Source organism: Mesoplodon densirostris, chromosome 8 (genome assembly GCF_025265405.1).
Source record: "Mesoplodon densirostris isolate mMesDen1 chromosome 8, mMesDen1 primary haplotype, whole genome shotgun sequence".
Taxonomy (NCBI): domain Eukaryota; kingdom Metazoa; phylum Chordata; class Mammalia; order Artiodactyla; family Ziphiidae; genus Mesoplodon; species Mesoplodon densirostris.
In genome coordinates this window covers 30,316,158-30,331,612 of record NC_082668.1, presented here as the reverse complement: position 1 = coordinate 30,331,612, position 15,455 = coordinate 30,316,158, and the positions used below count along the sequence as shown (strand labels likewise).

General features: G+C 38.5%; 1 protein-coding gene across 1 annotated transcript in view; it reads right to left on the bottom strand.

The window, feature by feature from the left end:
* The window catches only part of DYTN (dystrotelin), a 50,274-nt gene extending 35,502 nt beyond the window's left edge, over positions 1-14,772 (bottom strand). The window contains exons 1-5 of the mRNA XM_060105777.1: positions 14,754-14,772; positions 5,895-5,969; positions 2,870-3,071; positions 940-1,025; positions 329-429 (exon numbers count right to left, since the gene is read on the bottom strand). Of these exons, the coding sequence (XP_059961760.1) occupies positions 329-429; positions 940-1,025; positions 2,870-3,071; positions 5,895-5,969; positions 14,754-14,772 (483 nt within the window). The remainder of the gene's footprint in view (positions 1-328; positions 430-939; positions 1,026-2,869; positions 3,072-5,894; positions 5,970-14,753) is intronic.
* Between the last annotated feature and the right edge of the window lie 683 nt (positions 14,773-15,455).

Sequence of the window (15,455 nt, the reverse complement as noted above, 5' to 3'; positions counted from 1 at the left end):
TTGCCTGTGATGCTGAGTTCAGGTTTTATTCTATGACAGAATATGGCCAACGAAGAATTGTAGGCATTTACATTTACATTTTGGAAGAGTCACTGGCTGCTGTGTGGAGGAAGAGTTGCAGAGAGGAGAGGCTTGAGTTGGGCAAACCAGTTAGGAAGCAATTGCAATAGATCAGCCTATATTCAGATAATACCAGGTAAAGAGGAGAGAGGTTGCATGGAGAACTATATTAAGGTAGAACTGACACTGTAAAAATCAGATCCTTTAATAATAAATGTGACTAATATAACTGGAAAAAATTTAGAATTCTTAAGTATTAGAGATTTACCTGTTGTAGATCTGTTAGTAGGTTTCTCAAAATCCTTCGAGTCATGCGTCCCCCAGAATCATAACCTCCCTTGTTATTTTCTGCATAGAGCTGAAAAAGAGCTAGACACATAAGGGGGGAAAGAAATCTTTAAACTGAATACTTGCTATATATCTTCGAAGAATATGTGCTTTGAATTCTAAACAGTTTATTTGTGGCTATAAAGGCGAAAGTTATAATTCTTGGTTATTTGCTTGCTCTTTTGAAGGCTTCCCAAATGAAATAATTTGATAACTAATGAAGATCCATTCACATTTCAACTTTTTGATAATCTAGCACATCAATAACAAAGACCACAAGGTTGGTAAATGGCGATGTGAGCAGAGTCTGTCTTTAAAGGAATAATAGCTACTGGTGTCTGAATAATCTCTATACAAATAAATATCAAGGATAACCAAATTATGAATAGTTAGAAAGCATAGATCAACATCTTGAAAAATTCTACGTCTTGCTGAGTACTTGCCGAACCAGAGCAGTGTGGCGGGGATACAGGAGGGAGTGAAGCAGATAACGTGTTGGAGAGATTTGGTGGTCACTGCACTGCAGGCATTCAAAACTTCTACATATGTTACCTCTGTATTTTGTAAGAGGACTATCCCCTGAGAGGGCAATCAGGGCGGCGGCTGCAGGTCCAAGCTTGAGAAAACCCGTTCCCGTGCTGCATGGCAACAAAAACAGAGATAAGAATGGGAAAGGCAGGGTTATTCTTGGTGAAGTGGTTTATAAAAACCATGACTATGAATGGACATTTCTTTCTTTCTTTCTTTCTTTTTTGGCTGCACTGTGCAGCATGTGGGATCTTAGTTCCCCAACCAGGGATGGAACCTACGCCCCCTGCAGCGGTAGCTCAGGGTCCTAACCACTGGACTGCCAGGGAAGTCCCTGAATGGACATTTCTGACACCATGTTACAAGTTCACGCTTTTCATGGTCAGTTTTCCTATATCTAGAATTTGACAGAACTAAGAATTGAATGAAAATATTTCATCCTTCATTTAGTCATTCATTCATGTGTTCAACAAATGTTTATTGGGTGCTTCCTCTGTACTAAGCACTGTCCTAGGCACTGGAGACACAGGCATCTTCCTGGGTCCTCCTGGACCAGGCAGTCTCACTTCCTTTAGGGCTCACATGCTGGGAAACCAAACAACAGAGACAAGAACCAAAAGGCAGGCAGAAGGAGCAAAGCTTTATATTTAAAAAAATCCACCCGTTCTCAGGCCCTCACTTAGAGCCTCATCACCCTGTGCCCACTGGCTGTGCAGTTTCTAAACCTACAAAATACAATGTATCAAATGCAGGAGGATTGTTAGAGGCAGGCATTGATACAAGAAAGGACAGCCAAAATCATAATGCTTAAGGAGACTGAAATCATGAAAAAATAACTTGAGAACATGCTTATATACTATTTGTACAACAACAACAACAAAAATAATAAACTAGTAAGGAATTTGCCGAGTGGTTAAACTGTGTTTGCCTTTGGGAGGCAGGCTTTGGGGTGGTATTTCTTCTTCCTCACTCTTTTCTGCACTTTCCAAATGTTTTATATTTACTGTGAGCTTTAAAAACTCCATTCTACAGGATGAAGGCTACTGGGTCAAGACCACGTAAGATAAACACAACTGAAGTGGGGCAAAAAAGTGGTAAACACACACACAAACACACACACCCGACACCACTGACTTAGAGCATGCATCATCAAGCCTTTGACAGGGTGTAAGCTGTTTTATGTGTGCCTCTCCAAGTCATACGTTGAAATCCTAACCCCCGATGTGATGGTATTTAGTGATGGGGCTTGGGAAGATGATTAGGTCACAAAGGTGGAACTCTTATGAATTGGATTGCTATTGCTACAAAAGAGACTAAGAGAGCTCCCTCGCCCCTTTCACCATGTGAGGACACAGCCAAAAGATGGCCCTCTATGTACCAGGAAGTGGGTTTCCACCAGACCCATCTGTCTGCCGGTGCCTTGACCTTAGACTTCCCAGCCTCCAGAACGGTGAGAAATAAATGTTTGTTAAGTCACCCAGCCTATGGTAGTTTGATATAGCAGCCCAGACTATGACAATAGGTTAGCCATTTACACACACATTATTCAACTCTATCCCACAAACAGAAACTGACAACTGGTTATAAAGGAATAAGCAAAGACATATACTACGGGGGACTCGAGAAAAGTGTAATTTATATATATACATAGATGCATAATTGCCCTGGCAAAAGGTGTGCGTGCTTCTCTAGAGTGGAAATGAGTCTGTATGAAAATGTGGATTTTCCCCCTTTTTGCTGTCCGTGAGTCATTCATATTAGTGAAGTTGATAAGCTTCTTTGATAAGTACTTCTTTGTTCCCCTCCTGAATAATACATTTGAGGAAAACAAACAAACAAAGAAGCCTTCTTAGATATCAAGCCTTGAACGAATATTAGACAACCCCAACTGGTCAATGACCAGAGACAACTAAACACCTCCTGTGAGGTCACAGCATGGTCCCCTCAGCCTCACCTGTCATACATTGCTGTGAGAAGGCTCAGAGTGAGTTCCGAAGCTCTGGGGTGCACTTGTCCTGGTTTTTCCACCCTGACTCTCTGAAACAGCTCCTGCAGAGCCTGAAAAAGCTGCTGCACAGAGACAGCACTTTCTCTTGCCTCCCAGAGACTCTGACGTAGTAGGACATGCTGAATCAGAGAACTGTCAATCAAGTCCACTGCAGGAAGCAAAGGAAACACTGCATCACCTCTGATCTGAACAAAAGGCTTCAAAAAAGTAAACATCATCTAGTCTTTAATGAAGACTGTTTTTTATGGCAGCTGTTTTTTTTTTTTTAAGGGAATTACATACGGCCACTATTTGGATACATCTCTCTTGTGTATAATTCAGGCGTTCCTATTCTAACAGTCGATTTGATTTTGGAAAAGTGCATCTGTTTGTAAAGCATAGTTAGAACATTATTCCCAGTATAACCTCTAGGATGTGGCTTTATAAAAGGAAATTAAAAGGGAAAGAAGTGAGAAACTTGAAAATAGCTTTCCGAGGAAGTTAGGACACTGGTGAAAAGTTGGGAAAAACATTTTTATACTGTTTATTAAGTGGATTGAGAAAATTCATCTTTCATGTTCAAATATCATTTTTTCTTGTCTGCAGCCTAGCTCGAGAAGGAATATTGTGTATAAAAATGCAAATGCATGACTTAAAAAACTCAGTGATCTTTATAAAAGAGCAGTTGCTGAATTAGACTCCTTAGGTCTCACCCTTGCTTTAGTAATGTTTATTTTTTTGATCTTGGTCTCATCAGTATTATTATCCAGAAAGGCACTTAATAAAACCAAAGTTGCTTACAAAAAATAATGGTTTATTTCTTACATATTTTTTATCACCTTCTCCTAAAAATGTGACAAGGCAATAAATATAAGGAAGAATGAAGTAGAACTAACCCCATGGTTTCTTGCAGATGGAGGATGACAGACAAAATGAATAAACACCCACTTGTGCCATCTGAGATGGGGATGTCGGTGGCACCAAGAGCTGCTGGCATTTAAAATGCTTCAGCCTGTGAAGTGATAAAACCCTGCACTTCTGTCTACTTTGTAAATCAACCTCACATACACAAATCTAGCACGTATAATAAAATTTTTATTTGTTCTCTGATACTGCTTTTAAAGGGAGAGTCTAAGAAAGTGAGGGGTATGTTTTGGGATGTGACTGTGATAAAAACGTGGCTGCATGCGGTAGAGACTGCAAACTCTTTTATCGTTATTCAATCACAAAATCTATCACCTCGGCCTGGCGTGCTGTACACAGGATGCTGCGTCTTCTGCCGAGACTTCTGTATTACAGCAAAACAGATAATAGTGGTGTCCATTAATCTCACCACCAGATTTGTGCAGGAACGCTCTCCGGCTCTCCAGATCCTGCTGCCTGGAGCTCACGATATGTTTATCTCGGTGTTAGGGACTTTTGTTTTCCAATTTTTGTTTAGTTATCTGTTATAGGTAAAACTTTTCAACTTCTGATTTCGTGTACTGTTACTATTTCCCATGCATATTATTTATATTCACTGTTTCTGATGCAGGCTTAATAAAAAATTCAGAAAGGTACACCCTCGAATTACACTGTTTGTACACACCCAGGCTCATATGAACAGTGATGGAGGCTCATGTGAGCATTGGCTGCTAACTTTCTTTAATAGGAGACATTCTCCAGGAAAATAGCATGATTGAGGGTACATTTTTAGGGAGCATCTTCTGCCTTTTGTTGATTTCTGGAATAATATAAGTAATTCATCTATATCAGTGATTTAAAAAAAAACTTTTTTTTAAGCCAAGAATCCCTTCTTCAAAGGATGCTTTCACAGAAATGCAATATGGAAGATAGAGCAAAACAGAGTTGTTCTGGTAGAGGAGATAGCCTCTTGGGTTTTCTCTACTTGCCTATTCTTCCTTTTCCTACCTTGCTGGCCCTTTTGGATTTTCTCGACTTGCCCATACTTCTTTTTCGCACCTTGCTAGCCCTTTGGGTTTTCTCGACTTGCCTCTACTTCCTTTTCCCACCTCGCTGGCCCTTTCTTACCCTACTTCACACCCATGTCCACTTTGTGAAACACAGTTTGAAAACCACTGGTCTATCTAACTTATTAGGCAGAGGCAAAATATTTTAAAAATTTCAACCTTTCGGAAAAATGACATATATGTGTGTGTGTGTGTGTGTGTGTATATAATACAATATATATATATATATATATATATATATATATATATATATATATAACACAATTTTTTTAGGTCTGCTGTAATAAATGTCATAAATTACACAAAGTGATTTTTTTTAATGCAATACAGAACTTATTAGAAATCAGTAACTTCAGATATGCTGAATGCCTGTGGTTTTTCACAGCCAGGACCCAAGTCATTTCATTTTGGAGAATTTTTACAGGATAAAAATTTTTACTGTATTTTATCTAGATAACAGTATAGGAAAAGAAACCATGGCATTCAATCAGATAAAATTTAATGCAAAAGAGTAGTTCTCATGAAATTCTCAAGCGATTTTTAAACTTTATGGCCTGAGGATTATTCATCTGAACTTACTTTTGCAGGTTCAGAAAGAGACAGGGGTACAACTTAAAAATGCAAGTCTTAAGTAGTAGAAGGAATTTAGAAATGTTTATATGTGAATCTACAAGTTATATTAAATTATTTTGTGATTTTATTTTGCATCAATATTGGTATCCTGAAAAGGAAATAAACAAACAAAAAATTTGCAGAAACCAAGTAGGAACATTTTTTTAAAGAATTAAAATCCTCATCCATGAATTATTGTCTATTGTCAGTCAGCGAAGCTACATGTGGGTGGGACACACAGGTGTATCTTTCACACTCCATTTTCTCTGTTACAAGTAGGGTAGATGCACAGGTCCAACTTTCCAGATCCAGCAGTCACTCACATGGGGGGAGTTTTTGGTTTTCTATGAATTTTACATTACACATCAGGGTCAGATTATTTCAAGTGTTTCAAGAGAACCTGTACTTACATTGGCACAAGGTTTGCACTGATCGTAATTTGAAGGCTGTTCTATAAATGGAATTCTCAATACTATTAAGAGCATCTGTAAAGAAAACATGAAATATCATAGGTAAAGGACTGTCTCATTAGATAAATCCCATATCCTAGAAGGAAATCCTAGAGAGCATGTAGCCCTACTTTATTTTGCAGGCGAGGAAATCAAGGTCTAGAGCTCTCCTTCCTACCTGGGAACAAATAATAATGGACTACGCTATCCTAGGCTGCAGGTGACCATAGGGAGCCTCCTCTGAGCCCACCAAACTAAGGAATCCCCCAGTGAGGAGGACTCCTCCATGAAGCTGTCCACTTTTTATATAAAAATGAAATAGCCTATGAAACAATAAGACAAAAAACTATCTGTAGAATATAAATTCAGTTTGTTAATATATTCTAGTCATATGTACACACATATTTATGTAACTATGAAAATGACTATCCATCCATTCATTTAGCAGATTTTTACTGAGCTCTTACTATATGGCCCTGGCATGATTCCAGGCTCTTGAAATATAACAACTAACAAAACAGATAAAAATTCTTGCCCCGTGGAGCTTAATTTCTAGTGTCTTTCATCAGATTGTTAACAGTGGATATCTTTGAGTGCTTGAATTCTTAGTTATTTTCTTCCTACTTGTCAATATTACCTAAATTTTCTATAAAAAGCACGTTATTTTTATAATCAGAAAAGAATTATTAATATACCTTCTTTTACCCACCACCAACATCACTACATCAGTGGCTAGCATTTCTGAGCTCTTACCAGGCACTGAGTATGTATTCACCCCTTTCACAGTGTGGAGGTGAAGAGAAAGCTCTGGAGCCATATCTAGGTAATAGAAAATGTATATGTAATATACAAATGCCCTGTACATTTGTATATGTAATAGAAAATGTATATGTAATAGAAAATAGAAATGATCAAAACATATGAAAAAAAAGTTGAAAGACTAATTAATATAGAAGACTTTTTGACGAGGAAAATCAGTCATCAAAGATAAACAACCATAAGCAGAGATAGTTTTGCAGGCAAATTCCTTTAAACTTTCAAGGGATAGGGGAATCCCTGTTACTCAACTCTTCTAAAAACTGGAAAATCTCAGAAAACTTCCCAGCTTATTTTAGGAGGCTAACATAACTGTAATACCAACATTTGATAAAGTTTTATTGAAAATAGTGTTATTACTGAGAGAAACTAGTTAAATTCTGATTTCAGACTTTGAAGGAAATTGGTCTAATTGGCCAAGGAAAATTGTCCAATATGGGACGATTTCAGCATCAATTCAAAAGTCTAAAGTTTGAAGTCTCATCTAAATACCATCTAAATCAGATATATAAAAAATAAACAAATCTTATTTAAGATGAAAGCAAAGATAAAACATAATATATTAGCAAATATTTTCAAGAACATATTAAAGAATTATGTTCCATGATATGGAAAGATTTATTTCAGGAATTTAAAATTTGTTCAATAGTTAATTAATATATTAAGAGAAGGAAAAAAGTTACTGAACCAGCGGATTCTCAAAATGCATTGGTAAAATTCATCAGCCATTCTGATTTTTTAAAAACTGGTACATGATCTAGGAAGAGAGGAAACATCCTTAAAATGTCAGAAATAAAAGGCAAATTTCGTATAAAAGTGAGATAGACAAAAGACATCCCTGTTAAAGTCAGGAAAAAATCACCCCCATCCCCCTTTTCATCACTGTGATCCAACTCTAGTCTGAAGCAGAGAAATAAAATACAGGGCATCAGGACCACCCCTGTCCCCTCCACACTGTGCCAGATAGGGCGGAATCTCCTTGATAGACCTTGAAGGATAGCCCTCCATGATGTCAGTATGAGTCCATTGGAGCTGGCATATAATAATAGAATTGGAACTTATTTGCTGTCCCTGTTTTGGAATTCTAATCTACAAAAACAAATAAAAATAAGAGTTATAAATTTTAGGAAGGAAGAGATGTACAGATGTTCTGATTGCCTCTCTATCCAGATAATTCATGAGGATCATCTGCAAGTTGGCTGGATTTAGGACAATTGTATGAGAATCAATAACTTTCCTTTATATCAGTGGTTTTCAAACTTTATCTTGCATCAGATTGCAGAGCTTACCCCCAGAGTCTGGGTGGGGGGGCCTGGGTATTGCATTTCTAATCCCAGGCGATGTTCATGCTTTTGGTCCAGGAACTATACTTTGAGTACCACTGCTTTATACCAAGAATAATCAGTTAGAACAGGTAATTTTTAACATCTAAAAAATGCCTAAAGTAAACAAAACAATGTGTAAGAGCTTATAAAGCTTTATTGAAAGCTATATTAAAGATAATATGAATAAATGGAGAGATCTATTTCCTCCATTCCTGGATATTCCTAGATTAGGAATGTTCAATAGCATAAAGATATGAATTCTCTTCTATAAATTTAAAGCAATTCCAACCCAAATTCCAACTACCATTTTGAACTTGACAAAATAATATAAAATTAATCTGTAAGAATAAATGCAATGTGTGCTTATTTCAGGAACAGATAGAGTAATGGAACAGGACAAAATCAGAAACTGACCTATGTATACATAGGGTTTTAGCATATGATAAAGATGATGTTTTAACTCAGTGAGAATCAACAACTTCCCTTTATATCGGTGCTTTATATCAATGAGGAAATTATAGATTATTTAATAAATAGTGTTGGGGTCATTGGATGGATAACTAGTTAGAAAAATATAATATAGGTACTTTAGTTCAGATCATAAACAAAAATAACACCAGGATGTATTACAGAGTTAAACATGAATTCTTAAAACTCTAAGACAATTAAAAGAAGAAATTTTTGGCAATCTTGAGGTTGAAAGATGTTTTAAAGCATGATTATAAGCCCAAATCCACGGCAATGTGTCTACAACTTAGTATGGTCCTATTTTTGTAAATGATAAAAACTAATAGCAAGAAAGAACACAAGAAACACAGTAGGAAAGGTTATATATCAAATTTCTAACTGTTTATCTGGGCACTGGGGTACATTATGGGAGGGGTTTAATTTTTTACTTCCTATAACATGATAGAGATCTGAATGGTACTGGGGAGAGAAAATTGGGGAGAGATATGAGGCACAATCTTCTAGTGAAATTGACAGGGATTGGTGGCTGATTGGACATGGGAGGGAGACCAAGTGTAGGAAATAATGGGGGAGGATAAAGTTTGTGCATAGAGGTGGAATGGGAATTCATTTTCAACATCTGAGTTTGAAGTTTCTGTAAGACATCTGAATGGAGCTGTCCAATAGGCAGTTGAAACTACCTCCCAGACACTTGCGAGTCCAGGATTCTGGAACTGGGACTTGTCCCCAGAGACTTGGGCTTGGAGTACAGGAAGTTGGAGGGCATGGTCCTTGGACTGCAAATCCTGGAGCTAAGGTGACCTGAGAGAATAGGCAGACATATTGGTCAAGGTATCTTTCTGAGAAGGCTTGTGGATCAAGCAGAGTCCAGGTGAAAGGCAACAGGTCAGAAACTGGGAATGCTGGACTAGAGCCAGAGGGTTCCACATGGTGATGAAAAGGAGAAGCTTAAAGAGATTTCCCAGCATGGAGGGAGTAGCCATGAGAAATTTTTAAAGTATTGCTGTCCAATAGGAGAAATATAGTATGATTCAAATATGTCACCTTAAATTTCTAGCAGCTACATTTTAAAAAGTAAGAAGAAACAGGTGAAATTAATTTTAATGATTTATTTCATTTAATCTATCAGAATATTAGTTAACATGTAACCAACATAAAAATTATTAATAAAACATTTTCTGTTCTTATTGTCTTCAAAATTCAATAGCTTTTTACACTTGCAGCACATCTCAATTTGGACTAGCCATATTTCAAGGGCTCCATAGCCACATGTAGCTAGTGGCTACCAGACTGAGAGCTCAGTTTTAGTGAATACTGGCTGGGAGGAGGAGCTGTTCAGGGTGTTGAAAAGGACTCAATTTTTGATTCTGTATCTGGGGGTCAGGGTTGCTATTTAGGATGGGATAGAGATTTAGGAGTCATTAGTGTTGACTGTGGGCAAAACCATGTCCATCTACTAGGTTGCCTAAGAAGAGTGCTTTAAGTGAAGAGAAAATTAGGCTAAGTAACAGTATGCCTGAGAAACATAGTCATTTAAGTACCAGAGGGGAAAGAGAAACCTAAGAAGAAGAAGAAGAAGAAGGGAAAGCCAAAGAAACCAGGAGACAGCAATGGTACAAAGGCCAAGGAAGGTGAGTTTCAGAAAGTAGAGACAAGCCAGTAATTCAGTATCTGGAAGCCACAAGGAGATCAACTATGTGCTAAAAATTAGTCTCTGTTTTTGATTAACTTGACTATTAAAGGCTTCATAAGAGCACTTTTATGGGGATATGGGTGCCGAAATCAAATTACACAGGATTGATCAATGAATGTAAGGTAAAGAAAAAAACATAAAAGCAGACAACTCTTTCAAGATCCTTAATCTGAAGGGAAGACAAGAGGGCCATCGCTAGAAAAGCACACAAAATCAAAACTGATTTTCAAAAGCAGGAGAGATTCTAAAATGTATGTATGGGTCATGGAGGAGGGGTCAGGAGAGAGGATGAGGTTGAGGGTCCAGGAAGTAGAGTTCCAGGAGGTACCTGATATAGCAAAGTCTGTCTCAGAGGACAACATGTTCCCGTAGCCACCCAACATCCATTCACCTTTCTTCTGGTGAACCACCTTCACCTGATCTTAGTTCATGAAATTCTAGTTGGTTTCATTCCAATGCTTCTGTTTCCATGGAAGACATGTGGCTCAGGTCTACCCGATCAATGAGAGCATCATTGCCCTCCCCAGATGTGGACTCATAACCAAAGTCAGGCAAAGAATATACCAATGAAATTTGGATCAAGGGCTCTTTGTTCAAGTTACCAGGGAAGAAGACTTATTTTTTCCTGTTGGACTTGAAATTGTAATCATAGCTGGCAGCAGCAGTTACTCTCCTGTTGCGATGTGTAGCTTGAGCATGAAACCAACTCACGAAGGAGAGTAGAGATGAACTTGGAGATGGAGAGAAACCACGTCCTACTGACATTGTCTGGGCTCAGAGCAAGCTAGTTCTCCCTAGGGTAATTAATTATATAAGGCAATAAATCCTTTTTGAGCTGAGTTCTCTCTTACAAGTAACTGAAATGTAGCTAACTGATACAATCTCTGAGGTAGAGGCAATGGATGGAGGAAGATGTACAGGTGAAGGAATTAGCTTTGGCATAAGCCCCTGAGAGGACTTCCCCTCATTCCCTGAGAGGAAGAATAAAAGGATAGGATGGTGGGTGTGGAAAAGAAGGTATGTCTGAGGGTTTCTGTTTTCTTTATGAAGTTGGGGACAAGTTCACTCAGAATTAGGAAGAGATGGTAGAGCAGAAAACTTGAGGAATGGTAAAGATATGGTATTGTTACAGCAGGCAGTGAGAGAGGAAACCAGTCACACACTTTGGAAAGAACTGCCAAGCAACGTTGCATCTCTACTATTTCTTGTGATAACAAATTTCAATTAAATACACTTTATACCCGTAATGCTCACTTGGAAGCAAGGTTTCACATGCAAACAAGCTTTGAGCCCAGGACTTACTTGTATTTATTATGCTGAAGGGAAGATGCCTTGAGGAAAATAAAGCTATTTTCAAATTTATTGTCTGCTGATTACCATAAAACTCAGGCAATTGGGAGTAAATGGTTTGTGTGCTGGAGAAGTGCTTGTGACTAGAAACACAGCAGGCTCTTTAGCCTTTGCTAAGCAGGCCCTGAACAAAACAAAACAAGGGATTGATGGGGGATTTCATTGATTCAAACGTATGTGGCAGGATAATTTATGGTAATATTAATTTCTTACTTGTTCTTGCAGCAGTGGGAGAATTTAAAGAATGAAAAGGCAATGCTTCCATGTTCATTTCTCTGTGTGTTCCAAGGTCTAAGCTCTTTTTACTCCTTTGGGAGACTTACCACCTTTTAAGGGGTCAGTGTTTCAGGGGTCACCCTGAAGTCAACCCACTCAGGCTTTAGTATGAAAGGCCCATCAAAAAATCAATGCCATCCATGGAAATGGGAGAGTTGGGATCAACACTACTAGAATTTCATGGACTAAAATCAGGGGGAAGTTGTTCTTCCAAAGCAGGTGCACTGGTTTAGCAGAAGAAACGTGACCAGATGCTGGATGGCCAGAAGAGCAGGTTCCCTCTGAGAGGGGTTTTGCTGTGGCAAATATCACCTGGATCCCTCACTGCCTGAACCTCAACTTCATCCTCTGTCCCGGCCCTTCCTCCCTGACCCATATACATACAGACATTCTGGAATCTCAGTTGCCTTTGCAAACCAATCTTGATTTTAGTGTTGTTCTAGCTATGACTCTCTTTTCCCTAGAGCGGGAGAGATGCTGATACCTGGACAGGAAAGTGGGAGATGCCTAACTGGGGTTCAAGTTTGAGGGCTGATTCCGGGGCTTCCCTTACTAGCAGTTCCCCGGGTGGAGAGAATGGCTGCGTTGTGTAACTAGGGAGACCAGACACTAGGCTTGGCAAGGATTGCTGTGTCCAGTCTCGACAAGGAGTCCCCTGTCTTCAAGTGGACCCCAAAGCCAAAGGCAAAGAGCAGAGTTGAGTGGTGGCCACGATGGTACTTCAGACCAGATATTCTGAACACTTCAGACCAGATGTTCAGGAAAAACCTGAAAGAGTTTCTGTCTCAGGACGGCTGCTTCCCAAACTTAACTTAGTCTAAATTTCATACCAAGTGACAGTGACTAGCTTTTAGTTTGGAAAAGGCTGTTTCTTGCCCTTGAGTGTTGTGGCGTCAAGTCCTGGCTGTTCCACATATGGATATTGAGTGCCAGGCACTACGCTAAGCCACTCAGGGCGTTACGGCACTGAACCAAGTCAGACCCACCCTTGAGACCTTAGAGCACACCCCTGGCCTCTCCTCAAATATACCTTGATTCAATGATCAACATATGATCATGAGTCAAAGACACCTACCTTAGGAGGATGTGGGCTGTGCCTGGAAGTGTCATTAAACAAGACAGCTTATTTAAAAACCCTCTATATTTTGTTATTCTTTTTTGAACAGGTGTAACCGTATCAGAGACCTACAATTTACTCTCTTTTGTTGTTTACTATTTCCTTATGTTTTAAAAATGCTTAGTGTTCAGATAAGAGTCCAATGTTAGAGTAGGGGAAAAGTCATACCTCTGCCCTAAGTCTGGAGAAGGAGAACACATGGAGAGTAGCCACAATAGTGTGGAAATGGTTCACAAAAACGTAATGGCCAACATTGTTTTTCCTTCTGGAAACTAGCCAATTTTTGTGCCTTGGTTCCTCTCAGATGCACCAAATGAACACAGAATCAGCAAGCTAGGGAGTCTGCAGGCTCCCAGATGCTGCTGTTGGTGGAAGAGTGATTCTATGGCTGCTCTACCATCTGGCCCATCACACTCCTGTCAAGTTATGTTTTGCAGTGTCATCTGATGAACGTATGCAGCATAACATGGCAAGCTGTGATACAGTACTTGGGGAAAATGAATGAGTATCCCAGGTGATTCACCAGCAGCCGTGCCTCCTCAAGGCTTCTTTTTTTTTTTTTTTTTTTTTCTCCTGCTGGTAAGAGAAGACTCAAGAAAGGAAGAAATTGCTGGATGTGTCAGACCCAAAGCTATAAACAAAGTAATTTGAAATGTTCACAAAAATAATAATATAAGCTACAAAGCTACATATGGTCTTGTTCATGGAAGCAATTTAACTGGGAACTTTGTTTTGCTTTAAACAATTCATATTTTTACTTAGCCAAATCAATACATGTCATTTTCTACAGATACTAAGAATGTAATAAAATTTCTTTCAACAGCCCATCATCTAGTTCGATGATCCAGAAAGAGATATTTTAGGCCAGTCGTCCTAAGTGGGTAGCATCAGCATGGCCTGGGAACTTGTTAGAAATTCATGTTCTTGGTCCCCACCCTGGACCTACTGAGTCACAAACCCTGGAGGTGGAGCCCAACATTTTAACAAACCCTCTAAATGATTCTGATGCACACACACTACATTTAAGAAACACACCTTAGGGAGAGAAAAGTGGGCTTTGAATGGATTATCTACTGCTTTATGTTAAGCTTACTAATATGAAGGCCCAATGCTGGGAAACCCAAAGATAATTTGAATCATTCAAAATGTTGTTTCAGATAAATAACTTGAGATAGTACAGAATTTTATATAAAACAGGCCAAGTTAACATTCTAGATCTTAGCTAGGGGAATAAGGCTGCCACTAGGTCCAACAATAAAAATATCACAAGCCAGTCCTGGGCCTACCCTGGCATTCAGAGATGCTGGAAGAAAAGGAAATTAGTTTCCTTCTATCCATTTATCAAATAGTCATATAATAACAGCTGTGAGACTTTTCTCTCAACTTTGGCCTCAAATAGTACAGTGAACTTACCCCTGACATTAAAATATCTACAGTGATGTCATTTTAATAGTAAACTATGAAGATATATGTAAATAAGATAAGCCGCTTTTTGTGTATTTGAATAGCAATTTAAAGTGCAATTATATTGAGATCAAGTCTTTTGTTAAATTATTTTTTGGTGCTTTGGGTACAACAGACCAAATACTCGTCAATATGTTATGGATTTCTGTTTAGAAAATGGAGAAAGTCTTTTCAGTCATCCCATAGTTTCTTTTTCAGCCAGGCATTTGCCAAATGTCACTCCTCTGCAACTTGGAAGTCTGAAAATACAACATCTGTGCCTGAGTTTTTTGTTTGCAAACTGTGCTCAAAAACTTAACAATAATACTTACCTTGTTTATCTGGGTCCATTTTAGGAATTTCTTGGAATAACAGATGGCAAGAAGGTCCTTGTAACTGGAAATGAACCAATATTTTAAGCAGGAGCTTTTGCAGTGGAATTGCTGGATGTATCAGAGATATTTCAGGCCAGTGGTCCTAATTGCTGGGTGGGGAGCAAAAAGGCAACTAAGCAAAGTCATTTCACCAGTGGGACGATGACTACAAGGTGCTCAGGGAGACTAAAAACTCCTGGGAGGGTAAAAAATAAGGAAAGCAGGGAGAAGCTTCTTATACTGGTCACTTCTCTAGGGAAGCTGGCAACAAACTCCTGAAACTAATACGATGCATACTTAGAACTTTTGAGGCATTATAATTTTAAGTGTGGACTGAATTCTCACTTCAAGAAAATGGAAATTTACTTGAATTTTGAAGGACAAAATTGGAAGCTCTCAGTGCTTGAATTTCTAACAGCACTATAGTGCATCATTCTACATACTAAGTATCTGAAAAATACTATCCATTTGAACACCTTATCACATATATCTGTGTATCTATGTGTGTCTCTGTGTGTATACAATTCAGTTTGCTTTCAACGAGAAGAATGGATTATGCTATAATAAAACCTTAACACATTTCTAAGAATGACATTTCTTAATATGGGTAGTTGAAAACTGTTTTTAAAAATTACATGGTAATTAAGTTTAGGTAGGACT